The sequence below is a fragment of the Dermochelys coriacea genome, chromosome 5 (assembly GCF_009764565.3).
Source record: "Dermochelys coriacea isolate rDerCor1 chromosome 5, rDerCor1.pri.v4, whole genome shotgun sequence".
NCBI lineage: Eukaryota > Metazoa > Chordata > Testudines > Dermochelyidae > Dermochelys > Dermochelys coriacea.
The window spans coordinates 97,311,333-97,330,891 of NC_050072.1; the positions used below are offsets into that span (position 1 = coordinate 97,311,333).

Sequence of the window (19,559 nt, forward strand, 5' to 3'; positions counted from 1 at the left end):
TCTACCACCTCCCTAGGTAACGCATTCCAGTGTTTCACCACCCTCTTAGTGAAAAAGTTTTTCCTAATATCCAATCTAAACCTCCCCCATTGCAACTTGAGACCATTACTCCTCGTTCTGTCATCTGCTACCATTGAGAACAGTCTAGAGCCATCCTCTTTGAAACCCCCTTTCAGGTAGTTGAAAGCAGCTATCAAATCCCCCCTCATTCTTCTCTTCTGCAGACTAAACAATCCCAGCTCCCTCAGCCTCTCCTCATAAGTCATGTGCTCTAGACCCCTAATCATTTTTGTTGCCCTTCGCTGTACTCTTTCCAATTTATCCACATCCTTCCTGTAGTGTGGGGCCCAAAACTGGACACAGTACTCCAGATGAGGCCTCACCAGTGTCGAATAGAGGGGAACGATCACGTCCCTCGATCTGCTCGCTATGCCCCTACTTATACATCCCAAAATGCCATTGGCCTTCTTGGCAACAAGGGCACACTGCTGACTCATATCCAGCTTCTCGTCCACTGTCACCCCTAGGTCCTTTTCCGCAGAACTGCTGCCGAGCCATTCGGTCCCTAGTCTGTAGCGGTGCATTGGATTCTTCCATCCTAAGTGCAGGACCCTGCATTTATCCTTATTGAACCTCATTAGATTTCTTTTGGCCCAATCCTCCAATTTGTCTAGGTCCTTCTGTATCCTATCCCTCCCCTCCAGCGTATCTACCACTCCTCCCAGTTTAGTATCATCCGCAAATTTGCTGAGAGTGCAATCCACACCATCCTCCAGATCATTTATGAAGATATTGAACAAAACGGGCCCCAGGACCGACCCCTGGGGCACTCCACTTGACACCGGCTGCCAACTAGACATGGAGCCATTGATCACTACCCGTTGAGCCCGACAATCTAGCCAGCTTTCTACCCACCTTATAGTGCATTCATCCAGCCCATACTTCCTTAACTTGCTGACAAGAATGCTGTGGGAGACCGTGTCAAAAGCTTTGCTAAAGTCAAGAAACAATACATCCACTGCTTTCCCTTCATCCACAGAACCAGTAATCTCATCATAAAAGGCGATTAGATTAGTCAGGCATGACCTTCCCTTGGTGAATCCATGCTGACTGTTCCTGATCACTTTCCTCTCCTCTAAGTGCTTCAGGATTGATTCTTTGAGGACCTGCTCCATGATTTTTCCAGGGACTGAGGTGAGGCTGACCGGCCTGTAGTTCCCAGGATCCTCCTTCTTCCCTTTTTTAAAGATGGGCACTACATTAGCCTTTTTCCAGTCATCCGGGACTTCCCCCGTTCGCCACGAGTTTTCAAAGATAATGGCCAAGGGCTCTGCAATCACAGCCGCCAATTCCTTCAGCACTCTCGGATGCAATTCGTCCGGCCCCATGGACTTGTGCACGTCCAGCTTTTCTAAATAGTCCCTAACCACCTCTATCTCTACAGAGGGCTGGCCATCTCTTCCCCGTTTTGTGTTGCCCAGCACAGCAGTCTGGGAGCTGACCTTGTTAGTGAAAACAGAGGCAAAAAAAGCATTGAGTACATTAGCTTTTTCCACATCCTCTGTCACTAGCTTGCCTCCCTCATTCAGTAAGGGGCCCACACTTTCCTTGGCTTTCTTCTTGTTGCCAACATACCTGAAGAAACCCTTCTTGTTACTCTTGACATCTCTTGCTAGCTGCAGCTCCAGGTGCGATTTGGCCCTCCTGATATCTTTCCTACATGCCCGAGCAATATTTTTATACTCTTCCCTGGTCATATGTCCAACCTTCCACTTCTTGTAAGCTTCTTTTTTATGTTTAAGATCCGCTAGGATTTCACCATTAAGCCAAGCTGGTCGCCTGCCATATTTACTATTCTTTCGACTCATCGGGATGGTTTGTCCCTGTAACCTCAACAGGGATTCCTTGAAATACAGCCAGCTCTCCTGGACTCCCATTACATTATGCATTTACAGATGAACTCTAGGGACCCGCGTGAAAGACCCCCTAAGCTTATTCTTACCAGCTTAGGTTAAAAACTTCTTCAAGGTACAAACTTTGCCTTGTCCTTGAACAGTATGCCACCACCACCAAGCGTTTTAAACAAAGAACAGGGAAAGAGACCACTTGGAGACGTCTTTCCCCAAAATATCCCCCCAAACCCTACATCCCCTTTCCTGGGGAAGGCTTGATAATAATCCTCACCAATTTGTACAGATGAACACAGACCCAAACCCTTGGATCTTAAGAACAATGAAAAATCAATCAAATTCTTAAAGGAAGAATTTTAATTAAAGAAAAGGTAAAACAGTCACCTCTGTAAAATCAGGATGGAAAATACTTTATAGAGTATTCAGGTTCAAAACACAGAGGATCCCCCTCTGGGCAAAACCTTAAAGTTACAGAAAACAGGAATAAACCTCCCTCTTAACACAAGGAAAATGCACATAAAACAAAAGATAAACTAATCCGCCTTGCCTGTCTTACCTGTACTAGTTGCAACATTGGAGACTTGGATTAGGATGGGTTGGAGAAGATGGATTTCTGTCTGGCCTCTCTCAGTCCCAAGAGAGAACAAAAAACGTAAACAAAGAGCACAAACAAAAGCCTTCTCCCTCCTCCCCCCAAGATTTGAAAGTACCTTGTTCCCTTATTGGTCCTTTGGGTCAGATGCCAGCCAGGTTAGCTGAGCTTCTTAACCCTTTACAGGTAACAGGATGTTGCCTCTGGCCAGGAGGGATTTTATAGCACTGTATACAGAAAGGTGGTTACCCTTCCCTTTATGACACCAAGAAAGAACGGAACGAAGAGTTACCACAGAACAAGTTTTTGTTTTAAATTAGATCATCTGAAACTAGGGAAGATTCCAGGAAGGGATGGCCAGCATCCCAGAATCTGGAAAGACACAGCAGACGGTATTTAAATAAAAAAAAAAAAAAGCTAGAGCAGGAATTTTTAACTCCTCATTAGCAATAAGAAAAGAACTATAAATAAGGTATCATGAAACCCATACTTAAGGAGGGAGCAAGGAAAGATTCTAGAAAGTATAAGTTATATTCAGTATTAGAAAAGCACCTTGTGATTTTTTATTATGAAGAGCACAGTGAACAGGTGTAGACTGGTCAACAATAAGTCAGAAGGAAGGCTGTGCTTAATGAATCTGATAATATCTCTGAGGAAGTGACAATAAGGGTTTAAGAAGAGTAAGGGGCAAAACAGAAGCTGACAGACTATCTGGACTTCAGGAAGCCTCTTCAATTAAAAAATAAAGACCAGTAATGATGGCAACAATAGTGAAGTCTCCAGAGGAATAAAAAAACAGCCCCCGTCAAAAATTAATTGAAAACAGCCATAGTCTGGGAAGGAATGAGATGGCAAAGAGCACAGGACAGATAAGCATTGAACCTAGTTTTCCTTACTGTGTATCAGTTACCAGGAATAGGCAGCAATATGAATGATGACTGAGGGAGAATGAATACAAAAAACGAAGGAAGCTGAGTCCCAGTAAATCTGAAATAAATGGGGACGTGGGTTGGAAAATGGCTTCTATAACTGCACGTTTTAAAATGAAAAATAATGTGGACTGAATAAAAAATGCCAAAAGGAGATATGCTCTGAGGTCTGGTGATATGCTACAAAGTGTTGGTCAGGAAAATAATCTTTATGGATGACAGCAGAGAGACTCTGCTCAGAGTTGGAAGCAGTTAGGAAAGCAGAAAGACACATAGTGGAAGCGAGAGGAGAAATCAGTCTCTGTCACAAGGGTTAGTAAGACCATACCTGATGTATTGTGTAGAATTATGGATGTCAGAATACAAGGAAATTGAAGGAGCTACACACAGCGGCAGAAATTTACATTCAAATTCTTGATCCAAAACTTGTATACAAATATATACCATATTGACCAAGGGTGACATTTTTTCAAACAAGCCCATATGTAGACACAAAGACCTAATAGTCATTTTGCTCTGCCCTAAAAATCATTATAGAAAATACAAAATCACATACAATTAAAATAGCATTACAAAAACAAACAAACCACATACTATTTTCTTGTCGTACGATTCCCCACTGCTGTAAGTCGTAGCTAGGGTGGATGCACATTCTTCCAGATACCAAGGTTTTTTTCCGCTTTCAGCTGTGCTGCTTATGGAAATAGTATAGATGCTATTGGTGTAGCCATCGCAGGAGCAATGGTCCTTACTCCTTCCACCATTTCCAGATGCCCACACAAAAATGGAACCTAACTTATTTCGTCCCTGTTTACAAACAATAGGAAAGATTTGATTAATGTTTTTTTCTTGGTAAGCATGTGGGCCCTTACCCCAAATCCTGGCCCCCCCAAAAAAGACAAAAGAGCTCATTGTGGAAAATTGTGAAGAAAAACCAGAGTTTAGCTGAGATAAGAGCTAACCCTACCAAATTCAAAACATGAGTGAGATGAATAAACACAACCTTAAAAACAAAAATTAAATTCAGATTCTATTTGTAGGTCTGGATCTATTCTGTCCAGCCTTACAAAGTGAAATGCAGAACCACCACAGCATGCATTAAATGTATCATACTGGATTTAAATAGTAAACAAACAAAAAAAAGAGCATGTTATAGCTACAAACATTTGTTTATAAAGGTTCTCGTGAATGTCTCATTCTGGAATTACCAAGTGACGTCATGTACTGTTTGAGTAATATCAAGTACCATGAACCACACTGGAACAGTTGCACAAATATTATAAATTGTAAATGTAAAACACTTTGTTAAAACAAAAATGGACAGGCAAGGATTGCTTTGTTAATATATCAGCATTAAGCACCTACAGCCCCGATTCAGTAGTCTAATTGAAATTAGGCACATGCTTAAGTAAATTGCTGAATGAGGACCTAAAACAGATATACATATTAAGAAAATTTAATAGGTGAGTCTAAATAAATATAGTGGGAGTGAAAATAATTATTTTGGTGTTTGTGTTGATATAAAAGGTGAAGATGATCAACATGCTGCATGCCTGCTGTCTAGCAAGGAACTATGGTTTCCCATATTTCAGGCACTTTATGCTGATAAACAGGTTAACATACGAGGTTCCCATAATTTACATAATCTAAATACATCCATTGACTATTAGCAAACACTATGATATGAATTAGGATAGAGATTTTAATCAAAAGAGTAAACATGTCTTTAATTAGTTCTGCAAAATGACATCATTTTATTATTTATTCATTCTTTTGAGGGTAAAGGAAAAAGCCCATCAGTTACAATTAAGTTAATAGTCTAATTTATATATTACAGTATTTGTCTGCAGAACATCATGCAATATATGGTTTGTATAAGTTGTAGGTTCATTCCTATGTATGATGAACTAATGTTATGCCACATGCTACTTCGCTTTCTGTGATCATGAATAAATTACTAGTACATATGTTTTTTTGTTTTTTGTTTTTTTTATAAATAGAATGGATTGTGCGCTGCAATTGACATAAAGACAGCTGTTGGATATCTACCAGGACAATCTTAAACAATTAGCAATTCAAAGATTCATCTAATCCAGCTGCACAGGGGGTTTTTATTAGTGCATTTTTTGCTGAGTGTAATAGAGCCTAAATCAATGTAAGAAAAAAAATCCCACAGTTTATGATTCTGGTAGATATATGTGCTTGAATTCACAAACGTTGATGAGTTTCACTTTGTGAGTTTAATAAAAGTTCACTACCTGTAGAGATTCTTCTCCTCAGCACAATAACTTAAATATCAAATTCTCCTTGTTAGTGTTTACATAAGGTTATGTCTTTAAAATGCAATTTTTCATTAAAAAACATTTCAAACAGAGGAAAAAATATCCCACGGTGCCAAGTTAAATGTACTATGAAATCCACATGCTCCTGACAAGACCAGTCCAGCCAGCCAGGAAGTATAACTATTTTTTTTTCTTACTTTGGCTGATCTTAGCTGCTCCAGTGATAAAAAGGTACATTACAATATTCTTGTTTAAAAGACTGGAGCAGTTCTGGACTTTTTGCAGGGCTTCAATTCAAGTAACTAATACCACAGCATCTGATTTTGACATTATTTTCACACACACACACAAATGGTAGTACTAGCAACATCATGCTGGGCAAACTTTGTGGTTGCTCCTTATCAAGTACACCCATGCCCAAGCAGACCAGTCATATAACAGTGCTGCTCCTGCACAGGGAAAGTTCAGTTCATTGTGTTCCCTGCTCCATCATCTCTCAGTCTTTATGTCTGGATTAGAGCAGTAGACTCTGGTTCTGTTCCTCTCTTCCAGGTCTCATCCCTCCCTGTGTGAACTCAAGAAAGAGCAACATCACCTTGCTGGTTTGTGTTCTGCTTTTTCACAACCCTTTTACCTTTTAGGGCATGACCCAAGGCTGAGAGAAGTCAATGGCAGTCTTTCCAATGACTTTCATGGGCTTTAGAGCAGACCTATGAACTATTGTTTGTCTTCTTCATTCTGTTCATCCATCCTCTGTTCACCTCTCTCCCCTAACTTTATTCTTGCTCCCTCTCCCCCTTCCTGAAATATTGACTGAGGGAAAAGTAGTTTTTGCTTGAGAATACCTGCAAGTTTGAGGCAGGTTGATGACATGGAAAGCATCCATCTACTGCCTCAACTCACTCCATCATGCCCATTTGAGATTTGAGATTCAGGAGCTTCTTTAGGAATGGGAGGGGACTAGAAGATCATGCCAAAGAGCTGCTGTTCTTTCCTTTTTACTATGCTCCTGGATGATTTCTGCTGATTACATTAGCCTCTTACAACTGGTACCCTCCTTCTTCCAGGGCTGAGCTACCTCACTCTCCTCCTCTAAATCCCTCCTCAGCCTTCACTTTTGACTAGTTTGTCACTGCCAGTTTTCACTCCAGAGTGATGTCTACACTCCTGTCTGGCTCTACAATATTCTTATCAAATGAACAAAAAGCAAAAGAAAAGAACTCCTCTCTCTCCACACAGACACACATACACACTCTATTGTATATATCAGAACAAGCAGTGTATGCAATGCAAAATTGGGGTTTCAACAAAAACGGATGGCTTTTGCAGAACATTTTCATTTTTCATTAAACTCTCCCTCGCCAATCCCCTCAAAATAAAAGTGTCTGCATTTTGGTTAAAAATGAAATATATCAATTTGGATATATCGCTGCAGTGCCTCAGGAGAGTTATCGTTCAAATGCCTCACATCCCCATTCTTCCCTACGGTCACACTCCCCAGCTGGACTTCATCTCCCATCTCACCATAGGGACTACCATGATACACGGCCTCTACTCACTAAGAGGTGCGGCCATGGTCTGTCTTGGGAGATGTTGTCCAATAAGGGAGCCCATGCTATAGAGGAGAATGAGAATGTGAGGCACCCAAACTGCAACTCCCATTAGGCACCACAATAGCATTTTGGAATCTAACTGTTTCCATTTTCCATCATAAAGTCAAACTTGACTTTGTTTCCACTTTTGTAGAAATCATCCACAGGAAAAAAAATATTTTTTCTGGACAGCTCAAATGGCTGCATTTGACTAATTTGGGCACTAATCCCATAACCCCTATGCATGTGATTCACCCTATTACTACAATTACTGCAGCGGAATTTCTCAGAGGACCAAAGATTACTCTTGTGAAGAAGTGTTGCAGGAACAGGCCTCAAATTATTAGTTCCTCTGTCCAGGGAAAGGTGCCTTATTTCTGTAAAGCACTAGTACATTGATAGTGCTATAATAAATAAATAATACTAATAATGTGAAATGAGATTTTTGCAGGTAGAAATAGATATGTGAGCAAATTTTGCTCCTGCACAAAATAGGGGACTGCTGAAAATGAGGCCCTGATTGTTAGAAATGCTGCAGTGCAATATTTAAAAATAATAAACACCAACTTAAGTTTTATTAATTCAAATAAGTCTTTGAAGAACAGGAATAATGACTATTTACATCCCAGTTGACCTTCCTGTTGTGAATTTTTTGGTAAACATTTATTACATGTGTAAAAATATACTTCTTCAAAATCAGTCGCCTTTAAAAAATAAAGGTTCATAATTAATGTTGTTTCCATAAAAAATAAATACCAGGTGCATAGACTAATGGGGGGTGGGAAATCCTCCCTCTAATGCACATGAAGCAAAGAATTCCAGTTCCTCTAACATACTGCAATATGGTACATTTAATAACTCAGCATTTCACAGAAAACAATGGAATTTAGCCTTCAGTCTAGACAATATGCTAAGATCTTGTTCCTAAAAGCTATTTGGCAAAGCAAATGACAATCTTTAAAAAAAAAAAATTCAAAACCCAAATTCAACCTGCCCAAAATAACATGTCAAGTAAGTATGCTCTGGTTTTCATTTACTGTCTATTGTTTGATTACTATTTGGTTGTCTCCTTTCCCCTCTGCCCTCATACCCCACTTCAATTCATTGGACCTACCTGTGCTCAGGAAATTATAAACTTGCTAGTAACTCTAGATACCAGAGAACCTACTTAAAGCAACAGCATTAGATGTCCTACTGTATGTGAACCCAGTTTAAAATTGGTCTCTCTTCAAAATATGAAGTTAAATAAGAGACATTTGGGCTGTGTTACAAAGTTAAGATAAACACACATGTAACATACTGTAGCTTTTACGATTTGGCTAAATCTACCATCTGTCATGTTCCAGATGCCCAAGGGTGTCAGGACAAAAAGTCTATTCCAGGGCTGGCAAGAGGTTTTGCATCTTTTATTACTTGAAAGCAAAAGTTGTATTTACAGACCATATAGACACATGTTTTTAGACAGAAGCAAAACACTAGTCAGTGATGTGAATTATAGTAGAGGAATGGCATGGGCTAGAATGTGAGTGCAGCAGGACAGTCAGAGTGCTCAATGATGTCAGATAAAAATGCATCAACCATCCCCTCTGGGTACAGAGCTATGTCTTCTCATGTCTTGTCCTTGCAATAATATTACTGACTCTTTTCCAAATACTGTAAAGCATTCCACAACCCTACTTGTGGTTGTCAGTGTACTTTTTGAGACATTCTCCTACTGTTTTTATCTTTGTCACTAGCCTTCATAAAATGTCTGAATATTTAAAAAAACAAAACATAACCAAAAAAACCCCCCACACAACCAAAAACCCTCGGCCTTCAATTCTGACAAGAAACAAAAGCGCTTCACTGACATTTAGTGTATCATCAGTCTAGGTACGTGAAGAATTTTACTAAGATATTTTCTGGGTATAGCTGATGTGCGCAGACTGTGCATGAGAACTGCTCTAACTGATACCAGCTGCAAAAGGCCACAAAGGCTGAAAAATAGGGGTGACACAGGATGCCCACTTTCTTCTGGCCAGTCCCTCTTTTCCTTGTACTGCTAGCAGCTGGGAAGGCAAATGGGTAAAGGGCTTTTCTGCAGCTCAGCACCACAGGAGGATCACTCTTACACTAGTGTGATCCTTTCTGGGCCACTTAATCCAGTTTTAGGGCCAGATTCTGCCAGGAATCAGAGCCAATACGAACATTCTTGTAAAGACGTATGGAAAACTTCAACAATATTAAAGGAGCCTCTATTGCTCCAAGTTTATACATTGCTATAGCTTTATTAGTTGATACTTTACTGACAGTGGTACACATCAGTGTAGAGTGGTGATCTACACACTGTGGTCCATGTACCACTAGTGGTCCAGAGGGCATTTCCAAGTAGTCTCAAACAACTTCCACTGAACATGTGAAGCATGAACAGGTGAGGGAAGAGGTAGTCCCACCATTCTAGAAAGTTAAAATCATGTATTCGTTCACTATTCTACAAATCTTACTCTTGCTTGTGCATCCTTGTATTCTTCTAAGAGATGAATAGGAACTGAAGTCTGTTAATGATTCTCTTTCTTTACTGGGTGGGGTTTTTTTGGTGTCATTTCCAGATTGATTAAATTTGCTGAGGGAGAGGAAACTCAGTGTGAAGGAGTAGGAAACACACAGGAAGACAGAACCAATGACCTGGAGAGATTAGAGCAGTGGGATCTACAGGCAATGAGAGGCAATTTGGTCCTAATAAATTTGAAATCCTACACCAGGTAGAGGAAATAAGTCATGTGATAGAAAATAGAGAGCAAGGAAAGAGAATCATAGCTATACTCATAATTTCAAAGTTTATTTTCCTCGTCTCCTTAATTTAGTTCTGAATTGCACCAATTTCTTATCTTAAAAAAGAGAACAGAAATCTAATCAAGAAAAGAAAAAAAGTACAAACGTATTTCACCCTTTCATAGGATTTTTCACCTTCTTAATACTTACAGTGTCTTTAATAATTTATGGTGGAAATATTCTACGTACAGGAATATATAATGTATTGAAGAACTAAAACAGATTATGCATTAACACAGTAATGATGGTGATAGAATATGTGAAGAATATTTCAACATGTATCTGGTATATTTTTTATTTGCCTCTTTACTAGAACAACAGGTTCAATAGCTTCAAGCTATTCCCCACAGAGCTATAATTAGTGCTTAAAGTGTAAGCAAAAAAAATAAAAGGGGTTGGCTGAAACCTGAAATCTGAAACTGTGGAATGCTGGAATGAATTTCTATTTTTCCTAAACAAAACAAAATAAAGCCAGTTACAAGGCTGCCGCATGCATCATAGATTCTGCCTATCTATTCATTATGATTCATTATTACTATGAAGAAATACCACGTTGCATACTGCATTATTGTCCAACAAAAAATAAACAAACCAAAAATTCCAGGTTTTCCAAAATCTGTTAAACCAAGAGTAGATTTAGGATGAGACACTCTCTGGTTAATAATAGGTAAAGTTCTCTCATCACACAAAGCCCAAGTAAAGAGGCTTTGTGCGAGAGTTATGCAGAGTTTGGGTGAGGGATGGAATTCACCTCCCTAACCTGCAGCGAGCATTCAATCAGCTCTTACTGTCCTTGTGCAGTTACCTGTTGAAACCCCCTAGACAGGGATTTGTGGCCAACAGATCCATGTAAGTATAGACCTAGTGGTGATACCTAAACTCCTATTCCCACCAGGTATTCACAAGTAGTGGAAAGCACAGCTCCATGGCACACATTAGGGTACAGATTCTGCAGCTGCCAACCCACTCAGCAGTGACACTGTTCAGCGGGGACTTCTGTAGCCCCAGTGCCATGAATGAATAAAAAATAAATCCACATTTCTAAGAAAAGTACACAAGGTAGGTACAGGGATTTCCACAGGGATTGGGGGAAGGAATCCTCTTCCCAGACACAAGCAACAGAGATGCTGCTCCATGGCTGCCTTTATAGGCTTAGGGCTGCAGTAGTCCCTGTGTATGGACTGTCCCCACCACATGGGTGTGGTTGGGGAGAAAGGATGTGATCTGTCTTAGTGTCAGATCTATTGGCTTCACCTTCCTTGCCCTAACCTCACTCTGTGGTGCAGCAAACCCTTTAATGTGAACTGGCTTCATGAAATCCTGCTCTCCTCACAGGCAGTAGAAAAGCACAGACTCTGCTGTGTCCAGGTCCCTATAGTTCTGCGGAGAAGGGGGATAAGAGACTTAATTAACCAGATTCTTTTATTGTGTAAATGCATCCTCACTGAAATGAGTACATTTTAAACATATGGAAAGGCCCAATTTTTTTTTTACAAAGTGGCTTGTTAATTTTGACTTCCCAATTTAAGACTTATCCTAAGTCAAAGATCTGATGTATTTTATGTTAATCTATTTCAAGTTGGGCACCCAAAATAAGAGGCCCTTTTGAAAAGCTGGCCCTTAGGCCATAGCACTCCTCTGGCTTGTTAGAACAGTTTCCACAAATGTGTGAGGGATGGGATGAGGTAATTAATATAGTCTGTTTCCAATACCCTTTGTGACATTGTATGGAAACTGTGGACATTTTGAGGTATGTTTTCCTGTAACTTTCTTTCCAAGTTTCTCTGCCTTTTGGATGTGTATATCACATTGAATTTAATGTAGGAACATTTGTTACATTTTATTTTCTGTAAACTTTCTTTTTGCACTACATACTGATCATCTGTGGAAAAACTGAATATAACAAATAGTACTGCTATAAAGGAATCTTCTATTTATTTCCAAAAGAAAACAGAATGCATAGTATCACAGTACATCTAGGCATTATGGCAACTAAACTCTGCTACTTTACTGATTGGAAGACAGTATTTGTAATCTAGAGTGTTTGAGCAGAGCACTGGGAATTGCCAACTTCATGAAAAGCATAGACTAAAAAAAATTTCTAGTTTCATGACATATATGGAGGTTGTCACCCAATCTGAGTTTGCTGGGCAGCACTAATTTGGAAAGGACTAGAGAACATCCAGCACAAGATATTCTTGCAAAACCATTCAGTGTCCTAATATGTGTGCTTTAACACAGCCACATACATTTAGAAATAAATATTTGTTTCAAGAACTGCATCCTGGAAATCAGTGACACTAAAAGAGACTTAGGGGGTCATGGTTAATAACTAATTGAACATGATCTCCCATTCAATTCAGTGGCTGAGAGCAAACCTGCTTCCTGGATGTGTAAACTGGGAAATAGCTAGCAGGAATAGGGAAGTGGTATTACCTTAGTATTCAGCATTAGTGAGACCATTACTGAAATACTGTGTCCTCTTCTGGTGTCCAAACTTTAAAAAAAGGATATTGACAAATTGGAAAGGGTTCAGAAAAGAGCTACAAAAATGTGTTGAGGTCTCACCCAACCATGAAAGGGTAAATAAGCTCAATCTATTCCGTTTACCCTAGATGAGTGGTGTGGTGTGAGGGTCAATGCCAGATCCATGTAATGCTGTGCAGTGGTGGTCAGTCTAGAGCTGCCCATCCCATCATCCATAGGCCCCATGCGATGCTCTGCAATGATGCCTTCTTGCCTTAAAATCTATGAACCTATACAAATGATGTAGGCCAATGATATCGTCTTATGTTATCAGGAAGTATCGTTGTGACATTAAAACATAAACATCACTACACTGTGTGCAATTAGTCTGTCCTTCACAATGAGCAATTAGAGACATCATCTCTGTTGTGTTAACAACCAACACAATTCACTGTAAAGCAGAAGCTCCACATTTTTCATTCAAAATCATGAAGTAAAAAAATTGTTATTTGCTCATATATCACAGCCATGGGGGCTATACAGTACCTGTAACAGAAAATTTCTGTGCTCAGTCGAGTGACCAATGTAAGGGGGCTTGGGAAAATCATTTTTGGCCAACTTGTCATAAGTTAGTGTACACTTTTGCACATGTCCAACTTACCTACATACCAATCATACATAGACATACAATTCTGGATTTGCATGAACACACGTATGTGCTCATGGAAACCCCAAATTGTAGACATATATATAAAAGCATACACCAAAGTGAGTATACACTTCAAAGGATGTGGCCTTAACCTGTCTGTGCCTCAGTTTCTTCATCCATTCAATGGGATAATAGCCATTTTTGTGATATGCTTTTGAGATACTCAATTGAAACTCTCGATAGAAGTATAAATATTATTATCGTATTTCAGTGCAAATCTGCAACAAAGTGAATATTTTGTTTAGACAACACTTACGTGTTCCTCTTAAACCCATGCAAATTATGATGACAAAGTTAATAACATTTTTAAATATATTTAAGAACAGTCTGTTATTTGCCTCAGCACAGGCAGTAACCCTTCTGCCTAAACAGTTATTCATTATATGCATTGCCCTCCACCATTGGAATCATCTTATTCTTTCTTGCCACTTCCCTATTTGGGGTTGGCGACTTTTATAGCCTTCTTCCAAAGCTCATAATTGTATGCCTAGCTGTTAGGCAAATTGGTCTCTCTAAGGTACACAGATATCTAGTCTTTCGCTTCCTCCCTGGTCCTCTTCCTTCCACAACCATTGCAAGGACCATCCTACCAATATAACTCTGAGGTCTGCACTGGTCATGTCCACACCAATGTAGCCTAGCCTCCCTGAACTTTTCAACTGGGGCAACCTGCATTAGGCTCCTCACAACCTCCTTTTGTTTCTTATCACGGAGTATTCAATCACTTCACCATCTTCATTTTGGTGGTGGAGAGCATGCTGATTTCTTTTCTTGTGGACTTCTGAGTCTCTGCTCCATATATTAGGATGGGTCGAATAACACTCTACCTTTAACTTTATTGGCATCTTTTTATCACAGTCCAACTGGTGGAATCTTCTGGTATTATTTTTTTAAAGAAATAAATCCACATGTAATTTCCTCTCCCAAACGCTTGCACTTGAGTTTGAGGGCTGTTCAGTGATTGTAAGAGAGCCTTCTGCTTCGAAAATACACTTGAATACACACTCTGCAGCCAAAGTTGGTGAAGTGAGAGAGATGAAAAGGGGCAGTGATGATGGGAGGGGAGGCACCAAGCCGAGTTCTCACAAGAGGTTCAGCAGCATGACATCAGATCATTAATGTCTATCAAACATTTTGGCTTATATCCAGCTCACTAACAGAACAGTGTAGTGGGAATGAAATGAAGGCCACTGTTCTGACATGCAGGCAAAAAGCCAAAGATCCTGATTTAGATTTTCCTGCCTGTCTTTCTCCCCTTTTATATTACATTAAGGATGACCTGCTCTGCCACAGCTTTAGCGTAGCTCATGTGTATGCAGAACAGGTGATGCAAAAATCAATAATGGAAAACAAGTGAAGCTGGCTGCTCATTGTCACAGCCCAGATAACTGGCTCTTTGAAACCCTGCTACACAAAATGCCAACAGTAGCCACAACTTTCCAGAAACATAGTTATGGTATCTTTGCTAAGGAACATGTAAAAATAAAAACAGAATAATTTAAAGTCATGACTCTGTAATCATAATGGACTTAGTCTTTCTTATATCTACATTACAAATATGCTTGCTTGTGTGGACAAAACATAATGTTCAAATCTAGATCAGAGAACTCTCTCTAACCTGATTTATCAAATGGCCTGTGTATACAGGAGGTCAAACTAAATGATCTAATGGTTCCTTCTGTCCCTAAAATGTATGAATCTTTTAAACATTTGGGTTTTTCCTCCCATACAAGGAAGAGGAAAACTTTATTACATGGTTTGTCCAGAACCTTGTTTTACTACAATAAATAAGCCTGTATATTTTATAGTATTGACATATCATATACTGATATACCCTTTTCTTCAAAAATGTTACTCTTGGACATATTGCTCTAAACTTGATTTTTCATCTAAAACTGAGTTGTGCAATTATAATAGAATAGTTTCAGGTTATTAAATCTACTTCTTGTTATCCACTGGCATTTAAAACACAGACCTTTTGAATGTATGCATTTTCCATTCTAGCTAATACAATGCTGGTACCTATAACATTGCCAAGAAAAAAATCCCTTGCCATCTGAAAGTATGAAGCCAAGGTAACTTTGCCATTTGAAATTAATACTATTTGAAAATAAACTCTCCAAGGGCAAAAGTACTCATTAGATTCAAGAACTTAAGTATCATAGAATTACACAAACTAACCTAAAGATGATATAAAATTATGGTGCTTGAGACTAGTTTACAACATTTTCCCTTCTCCATTCTTTATCCTAATCTTGCACAGCAGCTGTAGAGCACCTTTAATTTCTGTCTGAGATTTTCATTTTTTAAACTTTTGCTATTACTTTGTGTCATTTTTAAAAAAACAGTAACACACATTTGTCTTTTTCAATTCATGGCATGTTCTTTTTCTATGAACCTCTGAAAAATGTACACTTATTTGTCTTTGTTATTTTGTATATGATTTAGGACTGGTAAGCGTATTAGCCCTAGGATGAACAGACAGCAAGTGTGAAAAAATTGGGATGGGGTAGGAGGTAATAGGAGCCTATATAAGAAAAAGACCCAAAAATTGGGATTGTCCCTATAAAATCGGGACATCTGGTCACCCTAAGTAGCCCAGTGGATTTTTCAAAAAATTTCAGACACCCTGCGTGAATCTTTTAATTGGAATGATACAACCGAAAGATAATTTGGACATGATTTCAAAAATCAGTCTCAGTGGCCTGAAGAAGAGGTGGTAATTCTTGAAAAGACATACCAATTTCACTTTTATTTTGTTAGTTCAATAAAGAGGGATCATTCAGTTTAATTACATTTTAATCAAAGTCATTATTCAGCAGCACCTGTAATTTTCTTAATTAAACATACTGTGCACAATTTTTCCTCTCAGACCCACTTAAAGGATCTTGCTTCTATATTCCTGCTTGCATTAGCATCCATGGGAGATGTGTCTTGTAAGACTAAAGCAGAATATCAAGTCCAGATCTACTACGTGGATCTGCAAGATGAACCTGTCAACTTTCCCATTGTCAATCTATTACTTTAACATGGAACAAAGATGCTAAATGTATTGCTGTAGTTACTGTTGAGGACCAATATTTTTAAAAAGAAAGGCCAAGATCTGTGTGCAAAATTGTGTGGGGAGTTGCCTGCGTACCTTCGTTTGTACAACTATTATAACAGCTTTTATAAATCAGAGGATTTGGCATGGTTCCTAACCAGCAATTTGTGTAAACCCTGTGATTGGAAAAATCCCCATATAAAAACAGCACTTGTCATATTTCAGTGCAAAAAGCAGAAAGAGGAGCTTTATTCTAAGACCAAAGAAGGAACTATATTAGAATGAATAAGGAAAACCGCATCTCTATTTCACTGATTCACTATAGAGCTTCTGCCTGAGAGCATTTCATAATGCTATACTGACTTCCCTCCTGCTACAGTTTTAAAGAGACAGTACACACCCACCCTTTCAGCAACTTCTGACTCAACAGATCTGCTTCTTCCATTCAGACATCTGCTGATTTTAGTCTGGCGATAAGGTACTTTAAAATATTTCAAACTTTTAATTATTAATTCTAAATTAAAAAAAAATACTTCTTTTGCATAAATGTACGTGCTCTCACAGTGGGACCCAGACAACAATTCAGAATAGTGAGACCTATGTCAATCCTTTGTAAAACACTTCAAAAGGATAAAAGAAATTAAAAATTAAAGGGATATAACTTGTTCCAAGTATTATTGCTTTTATTGTTCTAAGAAATAAGACTGTTTATGGAAAAAATCCATTTATAACTGTACAATGAAGAATTAAAAATTTATCTTTTGTGCTGTTATCTATGTAAAACAAATCAAATGATTTGATACTATAATGAAAGTAGTCTGTGGTCTGTTGACTTCACTGCAGATTTATACCACATGAAGATCAGGTCCTTGAAATTATAAAGAGCAAATGAATATCTGTGTTCTTCTAATATGTGAGTGGGAAAACCTTTTTGTGATTGCATTATCTCAGTGAAATGATGCTCACAAACATACACAATTTCTTATTTCATTCAGATATTTCTTCCCCTTCCTGCAGTTCCACTAGCTTCCCTTAAAAGCTTTGCTGCTGTTGTTCACTGCCATCATTGTCAAATAGTAGTAGAATATGATGGAGCTTTGATAAGTGCTTTGATAAGGCCCTGGTCCAGCAAAACATTTAAACATGTGCTTAACATTAAGACACTGAAGTCACTGGAGCTACTCCCATGCTTAAAGTTAAGTATGTACTTAAGAGGTTTTTCGTAGCGGGACCGTATACAGCACATACTGTATTAAGCAAAAGCATGATATGCTGCCACATATGCCTGCCAGATCTGAACTGAATGGAAGTATCAGTTGCGGAAAGAAATCAATCATGTTACATTGCAGCAGGTCCCAGGGTTAATTAAAACTAGTTTTGTTAGTGGTGTTTACTTTATATTAAATAACAGTAATATTCAGTATGCATATAGTGCTTTCCATCTGCAAAGAGCTTAATAAGTATTAACTTATAAATCACCACAACACTCCTGACAGGCAGGTAAGCAAATATCCCCATTTTACAGAAAGGTAAACCAAAACAGAAAATTTAAGTCACTTGCCCAAGGCATAGCTGGGATTAGAATTGAAGAATTCCTGGCTCCCCATCTTGTGCTCAATACTAGGAAAATGACCAGGAGGGATTATTGATATCAATTTTATGTTGTGTTTTACATCTTAGAATTAAACAAACTGTGAATGACTTGAAATCCTCTAGTAGTGCATACAGATAATCTAGGCTCTTACGTGTTCTTATAACTGTTACTATCCGCCTCCCTCACCCACTCCACCTGTTTTTTTTGCTATGATCAACTGCTGTGGCATATTATAAATTAACATGAGCTCTTCAAGGCAAAGACAGTCTTTTACTGTTGCATACGCTCCAAATACTCCAAAGCTACTGCTAATTATATTTTGCTAAATTCAGTCCTAGTATAAGTGGTTACAGCTCTCATTGACTTAAATACTAGTTGCACCTCCTGAATTTGGTCCCCAGTATTGTTATATTTCAACATTGGAATGAACAGCCAAATGGTCTCTTGATCACTTTGAAGAAATATTTTGTGCTGATCTCACCTCTTACAATCCTAGAGCTGTCATTTTTTTGCTAGAAAAATCTATCACTACATTCAAAACAGTGCTCAGATCTTCAAATGTGCAATTTTAAAATAGTTTTCATCTAGTGGTTCTCAACCAGGGGTAAGTAGAGGTCTTCCAGAGGGTATATCAACTCATCTAGATATTTGCCTAGTTTTACAACAGTGCTACATAAAAAGCACTAGCAAAGTCAGTACAAACTAAAATTTCATACAGAAATGACTTGTTTATACTGCTCTACATACTATACACTGAAATGTAAGTACAATATTTATATTCTAATTAATTCCAATTGATTTATTTTACAATTATATGGTAAAAATGAAAAAGACAGACATTTTTCAGTAATAGCGTGCTGTGACACTTTTGTATTTTGATGTCTGATTTTGTAAGCAAGTAGGTGTTAAGTGAGGTGAAACTTGGGGTAAGCAAGACAAATCAGACTGCTGAAAGGGGGACAATAATCTGGAAAGGTTGAGAGCCACTGATCTAACTCTAAACAGGGGAAAGAGGCAAGAGTACTATTTTCCCTTTAAGCAAAATTAAGCTCCTTCTTATCAACAATGTGTCTTGAGTGCTTTAGATTTCCCTGCTTGTGCACATGCACCCATGACATGAGCTGGTGTTTAAGGAAACCTACCGTTCTGATGCCATTCTCAAAGGCCTGACGTGCTAGAGAAGCAGGTCCGTCCACTGTCTTCCCATCATCATCAGGACCCCAGCTGGCACTGTAGATGTGTATATGTTGTGGATTCAGACTGAGAGACTTTGCTTCCACCATGTCTGTAACATCACCATCCAGCATCCTCACTCCTTCAAAACAAGAGAGGCAGTGAATGTGAGAACTAGATGAATGAAGCATATTTGAAAAACTATGTGAAAAATACAGAGAGCTACTCATTGTGGATTACATTTCTTATGTTCTTATTGATTATGGTACTCAAATTGTAAAGTTGGTTTCTCTCAAGCTTTAGGAAACATCTGTGCTCAAATTCCTTCATCCAATACACAATGTTTGAATTTTAAAGAAAAACTTTAATTCTGGGGAAAACTTAAAAAAAATTATTTCAACCTCAATACATTTATATTTCTCATTTAAAAATTATAAAAATATAAAATAAATAAATAT

The 19,559-nt window shown here is 38.5% G+C and overlaps 1 protein-coding gene across 1 annotated transcript in view; it reads right to left on the reverse strand.

The window, feature by feature from the left end:
- PCSK5 (proprotein convertase subtilisin/kexin type 5) overlaps positions 1 to 19,559 on the reverse strand; it is a 308,999-nt gene that overhangs the window by 150,322 nt on the left and 139,118 nt on the right. The window contains 2 exon segments of the mRNA XM_038401751.2: positions 4,026 to 4,238; positions 19,071 to 19,243. Of these exon segments, the coding sequence (XP_038257679.1) occupies positions 4,026 to 4,238; positions 19,071 to 19,243 (386 nt within the window).